Here is a 16,108-nt window from a genome sequence, read left to right as displayed (position 1 = left end):
ATATTCATAATAATAAGCATAACAACAATGATAATAATAGTAACAAATGAGCCTCCATAAAAACCTTTTATTAGATATAATTAATGTCCTTCATCGCTATACACTTATAAATATATGATTCAATGTATTTTCTCATAATGATACTTATATTCAAATGCTGCAAATATTTTGTAGCTGAAAACTTAAAACTAAATAGGTTTTTATTAAATTCATGAATTAACTAATTTTAACTACCGCTGCCCCCCCCATGAAGTATTTTTGATGAACATGAAAAAGTGTATCTCCAAATCTTGCCAGTATTTTTTTAATCTGAAAAATGAAAAAAAAATTCATGAAAATCATGATTATAGTGTTCCTTTTGAAAAATTTCAAATTTCACTTTTCTTTTTAAAAACGAGGGAAATAGTTTTATGGGGGGAAAAAACAGACCAACTCCCATAATTCAGAGATTTTTAGGGGGAAATCACAAAGGAAAGGAAAAAGAACTAGAACCCAGACCTAAATCCAATTACAAATCTGAAAAAGACGGTACATGAACATCTGAGTTAGCAAATGTGGTTCCCGCGCCAATAAATCCAAAGTCTTGGAGATTCCGGACAACTTGACCTGACTGCAAATAAAATGGTGACTTTTAAACACAGGAAGTGAAAAAAAAACTGGCAAACAAGTTGGTTAATTAAATAAGCTCTGCTTCTTCCTACTCATTTTCAGACATGTTGAACTGTAATCATGTGACATGCGTCAATATATGGCGTCAATACAGTTCCAAAATCCATGTTTTATGTGCGTGGTTTCCTGGTACTGTACTGACACCATGCGTGGACTTCAAAGTAAAAGTCTGAAAGAAATAAAAGCATAATGTAGTTGGTGTGATGTTCAGGGCCCATCCAGTACATATGCATACTATGCATAGATGGAACCAAAACTAGTAAAAGTGCGAGTCCCTCAGCCTCACGTCTCTTTCCCTGACCTTCGTCCTCTCCCTGTCTCTGCTGTGGCCATGATGGTAAGTGTGGGCGGGGTTCTGGTCCGGATGCGGAGACCTGTGTTGCCGGTTGTGTTCACTGTGCTCCTGCTCGTAGTCCTCCTCGCCGCGCGGCTGGCTGCTACCACGGTGATGATGATGGTGGTGGTGATGGTGGTGGTTATGATGGCGATCTCTGTGTTTATGGCGAACGTCCTCCTCCACCACTACCTCCTCATCCTCCTCCTCCTCCTCCTCAGGGACGACCCCGTAAGGAAGCCTGTGGGTGTGTCCTGTTTCCTGTGGCTCCATCTTGTGGTGGTGGTGGTGATGACGGTGATGGTGATGGTGATGACGCGAGTGCTGGGCTCGCTTCGCTTCCGTCCTCGGGAGATGCTCGTCATCCTCGTCCTCTCTTTGACCCTTGTGGGTTCCTTGCTCCTGGGCTGAGGGGGTATCCTGCGTGGGGGGGTTGTCGTGGGAACCCTTTCTCTTGGAGGCTGTTGGCTTCTTGTTCTTCTGCTCGTCCTGGGGAACACAAAGCAGATACAAAGAGCAGCAAGATCATTGACTTTGGTGGTTCCCAAACTTTGTAACTTGGTATTACGACCTTTGACCTGAAGCCATGTACACTTGATTAACCTTACCTTAACCTTTAATTTTGCCCATCTGGCACAATTTTTTCTTTCACTTTTCTGTGCATTCTATAAAAAAAATAATATATAATAATATGAGCTAGCTAACAAGGCACATCATTGGAAGTTACAGATTTCAACTACAAAGCCCTCTAAAAAATGTTTTATTGTTTGATATACATACATACTGGGATCTTATGCTCTTTTTCTGATCTCTGTATTGAGTTGTGGACTCCTATAGAGCAGCTACACATAGAAAGCTTTCTAGATCTTTCAGAATCTGCATCTATTCCAGCTGTATTTCCTTGGCTTTCCGAGGTCTTTTTTTAATATATTGAATTTATTTAAATTATTCCGACCATGCCCCACCTCCAGGCACCTTCCTTTCATTGGTCACACTCCCAAGCGTTCCTGAAGACTTCTGGACTACTGCCGAAACCCACTGTCTAATTTTGTTGGTATAAGAGTTGATAATAAATGAATAAAGCCTGTGGGCGGTTACTTGAAAAATGGTTAGGAGCTACTGGTTGCTCATGAGCTACTATCTGGAGACCCCTGACTCGCCGTGTTTGAACTCAAAGACTGGTAACAGGCGTCACGTTTTGTGCGGGACTACCCACGTTTAAAAGAACTCGGGTAGACCCACTGAAAACGGTGCTATGGACATAGTGGCATAGTGTGTCCGACATGAATACCCGTATATTACTATTATTATTATTTTAGATAATACTTGAAATAAAAAAAAATCCTCAACTACTCTTACATCTAAAATAGTAATTAACTGTGTTCTTTGTGAGTGTTGTTTTATTTCAACAAAAATATCCCAATATAAAAATACAAATGTATAAATACATTATATAAAATATAAAAATACAAATGTATAAATACATTAATGGCATTAAAATTACTGTATTTTCAGGACTATAAGTCGCTCCGGAGTACAAGTCGCACAAGGCCAAAAATGCATAATTAGGTAGAAAAAAACATACATAAGTCGCACTGGAGTATAAGTCACATTTTTAGCGGGTAATTTATTTTCCAAACTACTTGACCAAAACAGACATTACGTCCTCTTGGAAGGCAAGTTGTAACAATAAAAGAATAGAGAATAGGCTGAATAGGTGTAAAATATGCTAACACAATGCTTATTCAGCTACACAAAAAATAAACATGAACAGAAAAGGTGTCCAGTGTTTATGTAACATAAACACTTTTTTCATTTATAAGTCGCTCTGGAGTATAAGTCGCAGGAACAGCCAACCTATGAAAAAAAGTGTGACTTATAGTCCGGAAAATACGGTAACTAACTCTTGTAATGTGTATCTCCAAATCTTCCAAGGTTTTTTTCATTAGCAAAATGTGAAAAAATCATGTTTGTAGTTTTTTTTCAAATAGGAAAACAAAAAAAATCACTTTTTAAGTTAAAAGCTAAGGAAATGTTTGTAGTTTTTTGTAGTTGTACTTGGTTGTAGTTTGTAAATTTAAAAAAGAGTTAATTACAATGAATGGTAGCCAGAGGATATGATCATTGTGCAAAGACAAACATGTGGATGCCATGATGCAATGATGGACTTTGATGGTTTGTCACTCACCAGCATATTTCACTTGTGCGTCTTTCCAGAGGAAGGGTCGGATGGAGAGACATGAAATGACAAATGAATGAATGGAAACCAAAAGAGCAAACCACCAAAACAAAACTAAGCACAAAAAGGTGAAGTTGCAGTCAATAAATAAAAGCTTCCCTTCCCTTTTTCTTCCCATTTACTTTTTCCCAACATGGCACAGACTCTCTGACCAGACTGGATGAGTGGGATGAGACCATAGCATCGTAGCCCCCCCTACCGGTATGATAGTGGGACCAGTGGGCAGAGTGTTCTCAGCCAGCTGGGCCACCAGAGCGTTGGCAGGCTCCATCTCTGGAGGATGGGTGGCTCTCCAGTAGGACTCCAAATAATCTGCGATGTGTTCACAGGCATCCGTTAGTTGGTTCTCGTCTAGGATGACGTCAAACATCTCCTTCAGAGAGGGGAAAAAAAAAAATTATAAATGTAAAAATATTGATATAAAAATGTTATAGCCTTATTCTCCAGGAATACATCACCACCATATTTTACTTTTCACACAGGGGCATGTAGGTTGGGATTTTTTTTTCTCCTTTAATATATATAATATATGTAGAAACAACACATACAAAATATTTTTCCAATACATGATTATTTAGGGGTGCCACCATACATCTGTTTTTGTGGAATAAAGTGGTGAACAGTTCAATGGTCGCCATGGAGATTTGAGGTCAGCAAAGACTGCAGCTCACCCTATAGAAAATGATGCTGTATAGACGTTCATTGTAACTCAACACATTTCTAGGTCAACTTTTTGGCAATTAGAGTAGAAATTGCACATTTTCCGAAATTTTTACAAAAGTTTATGTGTGAGGTGGCACCCCTAAATCTCAATGGATTTCCTCGAAACTTTGCAAAAGATATTTTTATGTTCATTAGAAAAAAATGGAATGCCAGCCAAATTGATATTATGAATTTAAAATTTCCAATTCAAATTTGATGCACCCTATATATATATATATATATATATATATATATACATGGCATCAGGAGACACAATGCGTGTCACCGTGTAGGCCACCTCTGTTCCTGACAGTTACATTAAACACAGCAGCAGGCTAATCCAAACACCGTGCCTATGTCTATATGTCTTACATTAATAGCCCAATTAGAATAGCATTGGTGACTGCATCTTCCTTAATCATAAGGACAGGCTTGTTTGGTGAGGATTTGCACACGTTGCTTCATCTCATAATCCCCATCCATGATAATTTGATGATTTTGGCGTTGTGTAGCTATGTAGTAGTCTTGCCTCTGTAAATTGCTACAATTATTCTTCTTTTTAAACGTTTTTTAAATTTCTTTCACCCAACTCTAGGAACTTCCAGCTTGAGCCATGCCCCTATTTGGCCACTAGGAGGTCCTCACCGGCGGACACTGGGCCAGCTTGTCTGCTGCCACCAGCTGAACGTTGAGATGTTTGGTCTGAGACTTTCCTCTGGTCTTGATAAGCCTGGTCAAAACCTGTGGATAAATGAATGATTGGGAGGGGGATCATGTACATTTCTGTAAATATACATTACTGAACCAAAATGGCTACCGTAGTATTCTGCAGTGCCTTCTGGTCCAGTTTGATATGTTCTAAAACTTGCCATCAGTAGTTTGTAAGCCTTTTACTGGTAAGTACACCAAACATCTCATCACAGTTTGGCCCAGGTGAAACTTACCTTTGGAGACGATATCTTGACATAAACAAGGATTGGAGCCAGGGAGGTCTTGGAAACCTGTATAGGGTGGTTGACGGTGTCTGCATCCAGAACAACCAACTGCAAGCTGCGTGCAAGTTCAAATATGCGCTCCACTTCACCCTGGATCTGGGCTGCAACAGCAGAAACACACACCTCAAAGGTCATGTATGCTTTTTGACCTTTCTAATAGTACTCCATTATGTCGTCTACCAAACACTATTGTGTGTGGTTTTGTTCATTCATTCAGTCATTTTCTACTGCGGGGGGGTGTTGTCTTCGAGCAAGAGGCGGGGTACACCCTGTACTGGTGGCCAGCCAATCACAGGACACATATAGACAAACAACCATTCACACTCACATTCATACCTATGGACAATTTGGAGTGGCCAATTAACCTAGCATGTTTTTGGAATGTGGGAGGAAACCGGAGTACCCAGAGAAAACCCAGGCATGCAAACTCCACACAGAGATGGCCGAGGGTGGAATTGAACACTTTGGGTTCTATTTTTGTAGACCAGGCGCGGTGCACCTGTCCAGCGCTGTGCCTGTGACCCGCAAACGCGGCAGTCTGGCGCAGTCTGGCGCAGTCTGGCGCAGCGGCGCAAGTGGCAAAAAGGGAGGAGAGACGTTTCATAGTTTAACACAGCCAAGTGTAATCTTAACCAATCAAATAAATGCGTAGAGCCCACTGGACTGCGCATCAGACAACACAATGCGTGTCACCGTGTAGGCCACCTCTGTTCCTGACAGTTACATTAAACACAGCAGCAGGCTAATGCAGGCACTGTGCGTGTGATCCACCAGCATTCCTGCTCTGTGGACGCCAAATAGGAGAACCTTTGATGGTATCTTCTCAGGAGCTAAAAAATAATTTATTAAACAATCTATTTGTATTCCTCCATAACATTCCTCCAATTAAATTCAGGTTGTTTCAAATAGTACACACATAAATTGCAAAAATAAAACAATCCACCCCAATTTTTTAAAAATAATTACCTATTAACCGGAGACCCTTGGAATTGTCTAATGACGCCCCTGGCCAACAGCAGCCATCACAAGTTAATCTATGAGAGATCTGTTCCTGACAGTTACATTAAACACAGCAGCAGGCTAATCCAGGCACCGTGCTTGTGATCCACCAGCATTCCTGCTCTGTGGACGCCAAATAGGAGAACCTTTGATGGTAGTATATTCTCAGGAGCTAAAAAATAATTGATTAAACAATCGATTCATATTCCTCCATAACATTCCGCCAATTAAATTCAGGTTGTTTGAAATAGTACACACATAAATTGCAAAAATAAGACAATCTACCCCAATTTTTTAAAAATAATTACCTATTAACCGGAGACCCTTGGAATTGTCTAATGGCGCCCCTGGCCAACAGCAGCCATTACAAGCTAATCAATTAGATCAGTATGGGCTCATGGATGATCAGTATTGGAATTGGAGCATCTCTAGCATACATACAGTTTTCTTACATATAAAAGTTATACGTACCAGCGGTATCTTGGGGGTGAAAGAGCAACCAGAGAGTCCAAATGTAAAAAGAGCAAATTAAAAAGTGAGTGTATAATTCATGAGTTTTTAAATCAGCCTGTATGAACGGTACCTAAATTGGAGCGGGTGTTGGAACGGTCGATTAAGGCTTTTTTCGCAGGGTTGTTGAGTATGGAGCGCTTGGCCAGAGAGATGTCTGCTGTGACCCGTGTGATGGTGATCCTGTCAGATGAGACCAAGCAAAAATGACATTACCCTTGATCATAAAACCCAGCATGAATGCTACCAACAAACAACTTCGACTGAGAACTGACCTGCCTTCAAATCGATGCTTCAAAAAGTCAAACAGTGCTTTCTGCATCATGTCTGTAACCTGAAATTGAACATTGTTTCATGCAACACAATATAATTATTTACTTTAGTTTGGATTTTCTTGAAATCCATTGAAATTCAAATCAAATCAACTTTATTTGTAGAGCACTTTTCCTGCAAAGACATGCAACACAAAGTGCTTTACAGAATAAAACAAATTACCACAATTAAAAGGAAAAACAATTACAAAGAAAGCCCCTCCCTCCCACCCTCCATACTAGACACACACACACACACACACCCACACACACAACCACAAACCGTGCCGGTAAAAGCAGATCAGATAAATAAGAAGACATTTAAAAACCAGTAAGAGAATCTTGGGATTAAAGAGGCCACGGCTCACCTCCAAGCCCTTCAACGATGGTCCCATGAGAACCACAGGACGCATGGTAGGTACGACATCATACATGGAGACCTGTTCGCCCTATACCAACAAAGAAGACACATTTTCAATTGCATGAGCACAACCACCGTTACAACATTGGTTCTGTCGCTACTGAATATTTGGTCAAAGAGAACTAGTATATTTTTAAGTTGAATACAATATATATTATATGTTAGGAGTAAATAATATTTTATTCAGTTGCTTACCGGCTTCTTTTTCACCTGCTGGTTGGCTGTTTCAGGAGACAGTAGACACACCCTACGTTAGCTACTGTGACATCACCAACATACTGTTTGAACGTGCCGTTTGGTGTCCCCCCCCCCCTCCCCCGCTCTGACCTTGTGAAGGAGGTGTGTACTTTTTGGAGTTCATATCTTGAGCCACTTGTGATGCTGCTTTGCTGGAAAACGGGACAAAAGGAAAGACTGATCAGAGACGGAACGTTACCCTCGATGTGTCCATTTGACGTGGTACACAGGCGGTCCTCGGGTTGCGTACGAGTATGGTGTCACTTTACCATCAAAAACGAGTTTATAGATATTTTGGGGACTACATACACACAGATAAAATGAAGCTAACATGGATGATTTGGAATGTGGGAGGAATATAACCAAACAGCACTGCTATTTCTTCCTTATTTTATTCTCGGAAAATTTGCTTCTTTTTTGTCATAAAAATACGCTTTTTTTTTTTAAATAGTTTGACTTATAAAATGGCAGCTTTTTTTTCAAAAGCTCATGTGCCAAATACTTCAACTTCCATCCTGTAATTATGACATTCTTCCAATAATATTTTGACTTTATTTTTGGAACATTGTTACCTTTTCTTCCAACTTTTTTTCCGTTATTCTGTCATTTTGTTTTTCATATTATGACTTCATTATGCTACTAAAATGACATTATCCTTCCAAATAATCTTTTCTCATAATGCTTTTTTCGCCAACATCTTGCTCTCTCTGTGGTATGCCTGGGCCCGACTGCCTTGCTGGCCAGGCTGGCATAAAGTGATGGACATAAAACTAACTGAAGCCTAAGTATTGACCTTTTTACATTGGTAATAATATTAATACCAATGTTGGGGTAGGACTGCACGGTGATCGAGTGGTTAGTGTGCTGGCCACACAGCTAGGAGACCCGAGTTCAATTCCACACTCGGCCATTTCTGTGTGGAGTTTGCATGTTCTCCCTGTGCATGCGTGGGTTTTCTCCGGGTACCCCGGTTTCCTCCCACATTCCAAAAACATGCTAGGTTAATTAGCAACTCCAGATTGGTATGAACGTGAGTGTGAATGGTTGTTTGTCTATATGTGCCCTGTAATTGGCTGGCCACCAGTCCAGGGTGTACCCCGCCTCTCGCCTAAAGAGAGCACCCTCCACGACCCTTGTGAGGATAAGCGCTAGAAAATGAATGAATGATTGTTGTGGTAGCTGACTTTAAAGTGCAAGCCGACATTTTAAAGTGCAAGCAGAGGTAAATGAAGCAGCTTGCAACATACTTGGCTAAGGCCTTGGCAGCCTTCCTGGCCTGGACTTCTCGTCGGATCAGGATGGTCTCCAGGTTGACTGGACTGGGGATGAAGCCCACCACCCCATCCTCCTTCACTGGCCGGCCAATCCACCATTCATTGTTGAATTTCTAGGATCGCCAGAGGACAAAAGACGACATGTAAGCTTGAATATGTGGATCTATTCACACACTGAATGTTGTGGTGTTTGAAGACCTCTTTGACATGGAGGAAGTCTCGGGCCTCAAAGGTGACCGCCTGGCCAGGCACTGGTACGTTGTCGTCATCGGCCGGCGTGTAGGAGAAGTTGCAGCGTACAGCAAAGGCCACGGCCTTGTACTGGGGACACGACAACCACAGTGGACTAATATTAGTAACACAAACCGAATTTGGCTTATTTGTTAAAAATAGGCATCACATGACAAAAACAATAACCATTCTTACAGTTCTTATGACAGCTGTGATGCTAAACGCTTGTGTGTCTTTCAAATTCCTGGTACAAATTATAATGCAATTCTATTCTAGTCTATTCTTATTTTTACTTATTTAAAACTATTCACTTTTCAAGTTCAGGGAATCAAGCCCGGGGCCACAGAGGTGAGTCCTAACCACTATACCACCAGTGACGTTGAAGTCAGCTGATTAGTTATTGTGAAAGAAATACCTTTGCTTTCTCCAACTGAACCTGGGCGTTCCTTTCCTCAACAGCATCGGAGTCCTGACGCTCTCCCTGATGGAGGATGAGAAAGACCGCATGTATTATGTAACACCGAGCAAAGTCAAAAAGTACCCCCCTTAAACAAGGTACCTTCAGGGCCCGGCTGTTTACTTAAGGCTGGCGTAGACATCTGGTCAACACAGCATTCCCGCAGTATACCAATGTCACCCACCCAATAACACACACACACACACACCTCGATCTGTGAATTATTCATGAATGCAGAGCTGCCTGATGACTTTTAGAGATGTCTTCTGACTGCGATTGTTCATTTGTTGATTATCACATAGTGACCTTTGTAGAAGTACAAAATACGACTGCAGAAGGTATTGAAGGTCTCAGATTAGAGGCCATTGTTGTGTACTGGTGTTATTAATATTATGTAATGTTTGGTCATTGATTGGTGGAGCCAAGGAAGGACATCTGTCAGTAGGCCTGACAGATCCACACTCAGTGTACAAGTTCACGGATTGGAACTTCCCCCCCAGCTACGTCAGCCATCTTGTGTCGCATCGACTCAACAATGAATAAATTAATGTTGTATTACGGTGTTCAACAAGTTTCAGATAATGAGATAATGAGATGTTTGGGATGGCTCTGAAAGTTTTTTCTAACACCGGCTCCCTGTGACATCACGGTGCGCCAGGCTTCCTTATATGGGCGTTACCGGATACAAGCTGTAGACCTGCTCCCTCCCACTCTGCTGCACTGTGAAGATTTCACCATGTTAGCACGAAGTGTGACCACTCACAGCAGAGTGGGCGTGTTTTGGAAAGCCAAGGAAATACAGCCGGAATAGGTGCAGATTCTGGAAGATCTATACAGCTTTCTGTGCTGGTTATTGTGTGTAGCTGCTCTATAGGAGTCCACAACTCAATACAAAGGGACAAAAAATGAGCATAATAGATCTCCTTTAATGACGCTAAAAACCTTTACGTATTTAATAAAATAAATTAGTTACCACTCTATGCTACTAAAATGAAGTGACCAATCACAGCGGAGTGGGCGTGTTTTGGAAAGCAAAGGAAATATAGCTGGAATAGGTGCAGATTCTGGAAGATCTATACAGCTTTCTGTGTTGGTTATTGTGTGTACCTGCTCTATAGGAGTCCACAATCAATACAAAGGGACAAAAAATGAGCATAATAAATCTCCTTTAAAAACCTTTATGTAATTCATAAAATAAATTAGTTACCGCTCTATGCTACTAAAATGAAGTTTTTCTCCCTCATATTTTATTCTCATAAAATTGCGTCTTTTTTGTCATAAAAATACGCTTTTTAAAATTTTATTCTTATAAAATGGCAGCTTTTTTTTCAATAGCTCATGTTCCAACTATTTCAACTTCCATCCTGTAATTATGACTTTCTTCCAACAATATTTTGACTTTATTTTTGGAACATTTTTACTTTTTCTTCCACTTTGTTTTTCATATTATGACTTAATTATGCTACTAAAATGACATTATCCTTCCTCATAATCTTTTCTCATAATGCTTTTTTCGTTGGATTTTTTACATATATTTTCACATTATTTTTGTAAAATGTTTTAATTTTACTGTTTCCTACCGCAAACCACAAGGCTGCACTTTGGACACCCACAGGATAAACCTACTGGAATGATTACAGCTCCTCCATATTGGCTCAGCACTTCCTTACTGATGCAGATATCAACTAAAACTGATATTGGTAGCAGCACTGCTCTTAAACTAATGTCATTGGTCGTTTATGTTTCTTTTACTGTGATGCCACTGGACACATTTCACAAATAAACACCGTGCAATATGAGAAATACTGTAAAATACAATACTAGTTATCGAAAAAGTGTGATATTTAAACAAAAGAGTCCCTATTATAACATGTCCTACTATCAACAATTTGGAAAGCTGGGCATTCCGTATCAGACTTATTCAATCAATATGAATATTATTAATATAGATATCTCTTCTTGTCATTATTTTGTGGTATAATGCAAGTCACTCCAAGTGATTCCTGAGCCGTGATAAGAGATTAGAAGTATTGAAGAAGGATGCTTTACAGTGGATTATGTTTACACTTCCTAAGCTTCCTACTAACCTTCGGGTGTAGTATCAGAAATTGGCACCACAAATTAATACGATTCATAAATGGGATATCGATGTGTCACGCTTCAAAAAGGCACTCTGCCATGTTTTTGAATTTATAAACCGTAATTGTGACGGTACGGCACGGCGGTCGAGTGGTTAGCGCGCAGACCTCACAGCTAGGAGACCAGGGTTCAATTCCACCCTCGGCCATCTCTGTGTGGAGTTTGCATGTTCTCCCCGTGCATGCGTGGCTTTTCTCCGGGTACTCCGGTTTCCTCCCACATTCCAAAAACATGCTAGGTTAATTGGCGACTCCAAATTGTCCATAGGTATGAATGTGAGTGTGAATGGTTGTTTGTCTATATGTGCCCTGTGATTGGCTGGCGACCAGTCCAGGGTGTACCTCGCCTCTCGCTCAAAAACAGCTGGGAAAGGCTCCAGCACCCCCCGCGACCCTTGTGAGGAAAAAGCGGTAGAAAATGAATGAATAAATAATTGTGACAAATATCGAACCTCCAAATACTGTGGCTCGCTGACTTGAATGAGTCGCCCGTGTTCCTCCAACATTCTAATTTGTTACCATTAGCTCACTTTTAAACTTTGGCACGGCTCTCCCAACACTTTAATACCCAGTTATACTGGACATTGAATGAATGACATGAATGATCGTCAATGTGTATAATAAATAGACACATTTTAAGGGAAAGGAAATCAATGTGATGAACCACCTCTGTCACTTCACTGGGTCATGATTGTCTCTGAGTAAGAAGATTAAGATAGCATGCGTCAGTCAATCCGGGATTTAAAGGGAGGGAGAGAGAGAGAGAGAGAGAGAGACGACAGCGCAGCGAGGACTCCATAGCCATCATCAGATAAGACAATAGCGGCATGAATATTATCTTGAACTCTGACTGGCTTGGCATGTGAAATTGAGATATTTCATTTCTAGTCTATAATGAGTTATATGCCCTGACCGTATCGCACATATGCTGTCACTTCTACTTCTGTCACTTCCCAGACAGCTCAAAGTACCTTGTTGCTCCATTTCCTGGCTGGAACGAGAGGAGGTACTGAATGGAAAGGTACTAACAGGCTTAGGTCCTAAGCAATGGGTCAGCAGCACAAACCGCCCCAACTGGCAAAGTCTTTGTCTTCCTACTTCCTACTTCCTATTACGGTGCCGGTCTTTTTTTGAGTGGTCAGCATCCAGCAGATTTATCTACCTCTGCATACGCTTTAAAATGTTGATTAAGCTACTCGGGTATTGGCGTGAGACTTATGCTGTGTTCCACTTGTACTGTTTACATTGAACTCATCAATGCTGTTGATGGTGGCTGACCAAGTTGACCCTTGCCGCTGTTACAACATTGGTTCTATTCCTGCTGTGTTGTACAGTATAAAAGGGACACATGTATGATTTGAGGCGAAACAAGAAGCTACCATTACGTGCATCATTCCAAAAAGGGGTTTTCTGATCCAATATTGATATTGGATATCAATGCCAGGAAAAAAGGAGAATCGGATTAAATTGCCTCGTAAAGTACATACAGTTAATAAATGACCAATATGGTTTTCCTTTTCACCTTCTCATGCAATCCAATCCATATGGAAAGCAGGAAGTGAACAAATGTAACAGTTAGTGATTGTAAAAGTACCAGATGGAGGGGTAGGATTTAATAAGCTTTGCTTCTTCCTACTCCTTTTGGACATGTGGAACTGTGAACTGATTATGTGATGCATTCAATTGTAATTTGATGCATGTTAAAATGAAATTAAACCATTACCATTACCAAGAGTCTTGAACCAGTCATGATGTGCTATATATATCACTATATTGACAGTTACTAGTTACTATTACTATTACTAGTACTAGTACTACTATTATGCCATTCTATGGTCATATCACCTCGTACTTTGGTACGTGACCAAAAAAAACAACTTAAACTATATTAGGAAAGCAGGAAGTGAACAAATGTAACAGTTACTGATTGTAAAAGTACCAGATGGAGGGGTAGGATTTAATAAGCTTTGCTTCTTCCTACTCCTTTTGGACATGTGGAACTGGGAACTGATTATGGGATGCACTCAATTGTAATCTGATGCATGTTCAAATGAAATTAAACCATTACCATTACCAAATCATTATTAATATAAGTGGTGACCTAACGCGCCAACACACAGCTGGAGATATCTGCTGGAGAAGAGTACGCCATAAGGAGAGGCGTCGGTTTGCAAACAGTCCCTTTCAAGGATTCAATATTAAGGATTCAATATGGCTGCCAACCAGTCCAGGAGGTACCTCTCGCCCAAAGAAAGCTGGGATAGGCTCCTACGGAAGATATGAATATAGACCGCCATTCTTGCAGCTCCTTGTTTTTTTTTCAGCATGATCTCACTGTGGCTAATGTCTCATCAAAGTATTGTAATGACTCTTTGCAGCCATATAACCAAATATAATATATATAAGAAGATATTTTCCAGACTATAATTCGCACTCTTTTTCATAGGTTGGCTGTTCCTGCGACTTATACTCCAGAGCGACTTATTGTGTTAGCATATCTTACACCTATTCAGCCTGTTCTCTATTCTTTTGTTAGAACTTGCCTTCCACGATGACATAATGTCTGTTTTGGTCAAGTAGTTTGTAAAATAATTTACCCGCTAAAAATGCGACTTATACTCCAGTGTTTTTTTTCTACCTAATTATGCATTTTGGGGGGTTATAGGGACTTATAGTCCAGAAAATACAGTAAATAAACTATGACATTTTTGGGTAATAGGTTATTTTTAGCAGCTTGAAAATGTATAAATCATACATTTAGCCAATGAAGATCGCTTTTATAGTTATAGAACCAGAGAACAATAAAGAGTGTGGAGTGATTGTTTGATTGAGAACAAATTTTGCTTAGTTCAATATTGAAATATTTCTCCCCACCTCAAGCCGAAAATCAGTATGCGGATCAAAAAGATCCGCTGTGGCGACTCCGTAATCAGGAAATATATTTTCATTCACCCTTTCAATGTCTACACCATCCATTTGTATTTGCTCATACATATCTTTTCTGCGATTACTACATAGAATTATTTTAGTTTTATTTAGGTTCAAGGATTATCTATAATTATCAACCCATTATCAATTAATTTTTTTTTTGTCACGTACCTAAGTACAAGGTGATATGACCATCCAATGACATAATGGGTACCATAGTAACTGTCAATATAGTGATATATATAGCACATCATGACTAGTTATGTGGATTCAAACAAATTGCTCCTTGTGAATAAATCAAATTTTCTGAATCTGAAGATCAATATTGAAGTCTCCACATATGAAAAATCTTTTTTGACAAATATATATCAAGCATTAACATTTCAAAAGCATGACAAAGTGATTGCACAATGTGTCCAACTGTGATTAAGCAAATGGACGACATGAGAACCAGCAACTCTTGGGATCTTCCATCATGTAATCGACTACAGTAAAGACTCCAAGACTTGAGATTATGTAACCTATGCTGCATCCTCACGAGAGTGATAGGCCTATATGAACCCACGCACGGAGACTACAGGTTAAGTCAAGTGGAAAGCCCACACAGGGATTAATGCCCAATGCAACAGATGGTGCGTCCTGTGACACGTCCTGTCCCGCACACACAGGAAATAAAAATGACATGGAATGTTTTTACCTTTTTCTTGGGCGGCATGCTCCCTAGGACAAATCCACGCTTTCATTCCACGCGTGTCCAGGCGGCTGAGCTTAAGCTTCACCTGCTGCTGTGGCACCTGCGTTTGGGTGACACACCATGGACCACCATGTTTGGATATGTCCAGGAAACCTCCGCAAAGAGTCCACAGTGATGCGTGTCCAAGTGTTTCAAAAGTGCACAATTTAAAAAAAATCTAAAAATTCTTAAAAAAAAAAAAAAAGAGGTTATTCTACATGCGGTGGAGGGTTTTCTCTTAATGAGTCTCTGAGTCCTCCGGGTATTAACGGCTTATTCCCCGGTGCGCATCTGTTGCACGCATACTGACCTCTGAGCAGCACTGAGCAATATCGCGCAGTGCACGCCGGTAAAATAAGCCTGCCTGTGCATGCGCGCTGTGTTGGCCGGCCTTGGTTCGCTCACTGCGTGCGCATGTGTGTGTGTTCATGTGTGTGTTTTGGCTGCAACGCGATGACAGCCGTGTTCGGGGAAGTGCCAGACTAAAGACTAGAGTGGGGCAATGAAATTAAAAAGGATACAATTCCTATTTGATCCTCACTCATAACTTTATTGCAAAAATCACCTAACTGGGTTAACTTTGATTCATTCATTCATTCATTTTCTACCGCTTATCCTCACGAGTGTCGTAGGGGTGCTGGAGCCTATCCCAGCCAATCACAGGGCACATATAGACAAACAACCATTCACACTCACATTCATACCTATGGACAATTTGGAGTCGCTAATTAACCTAGCATGTTTTTGGAATGTGGGAGGAAACCGGAGTACCCGGAGAAAACCCACGCATGCACGGGGAGAACATGCACACAGAGATGGCCGAGGGTGGAATTGAACCCTGGTCTGGTAGCTGTGAGGTTTGTGCGCTAACCACTCGACCGCCGTGCAGCCTCTGCATAAAAAGTTCATTCATTCATTTTCTACCACTTT

At 40.6% G+C, this 16,108-nt stretch overlaps 1 protein-coding gene across 1 annotated transcript; it reads right to left on the bottom strand.

The window, feature by feature from the left end:
- Window positions 1–288: 288 nt before the first annotated feature.
- On the bottom strand, window positions 289–15,489 carry cacnb2b (calcium channel, voltage-dependent, beta 2b). Its single transcript, XM_058075463.2, has 14 exons — window positions 15,143–15,489; window positions 9,338–9,403; window positions 8,890–9,012; window positions 8,665–8,804; window positions 7,508–7,569; window positions 7,376–7,401; window positions 7,128–7,208; window positions 6,724–6,782; window positions 6,522–6,631; window positions 6,410–6,418; window positions 4,889–5,040; window positions 4,590–4,685; window positions 3,442–3,615; window positions 289–1,492 (listed from the first exon to the last, which is right to left on the bottom strand). Exons 1-14 carry the CDS (start codon window positions 15,158–15,160, stop codon window positions 926–928), a joined length of 1,683 nt encoding a protein of 560 aa, XP_057931446.2. The 5' UTR covers window positions 15,161–15,489; the 3' UTR covers window positions 289–925.
- Between the last annotated feature and the right edge of the window lie 619 nt (window positions 15,490–16,108).

The sequence above is a fragment of the Doryrhamphus excisus genome, linkage group LG11 (genome assembly GCF_037039965.1).
Source record: "Doryrhamphus excisus strain RoL-2023G ecotype Guam linkage group LG11, RoL_Dexc_Guam_v1.1, whole genome shotgun sequence".
Classification (NCBI taxonomy): domain Eukaryota; kingdom Metazoa; phylum Chordata; class Actinopteri; order Syngnathiformes; family Syngnathidae; genus Doryrhamphus; species Doryrhamphus excisus.
Note: the sequence above shows the minus strand (reverse complement) of the source record. Positions and strands in the feature narration are given on the sequence as shown.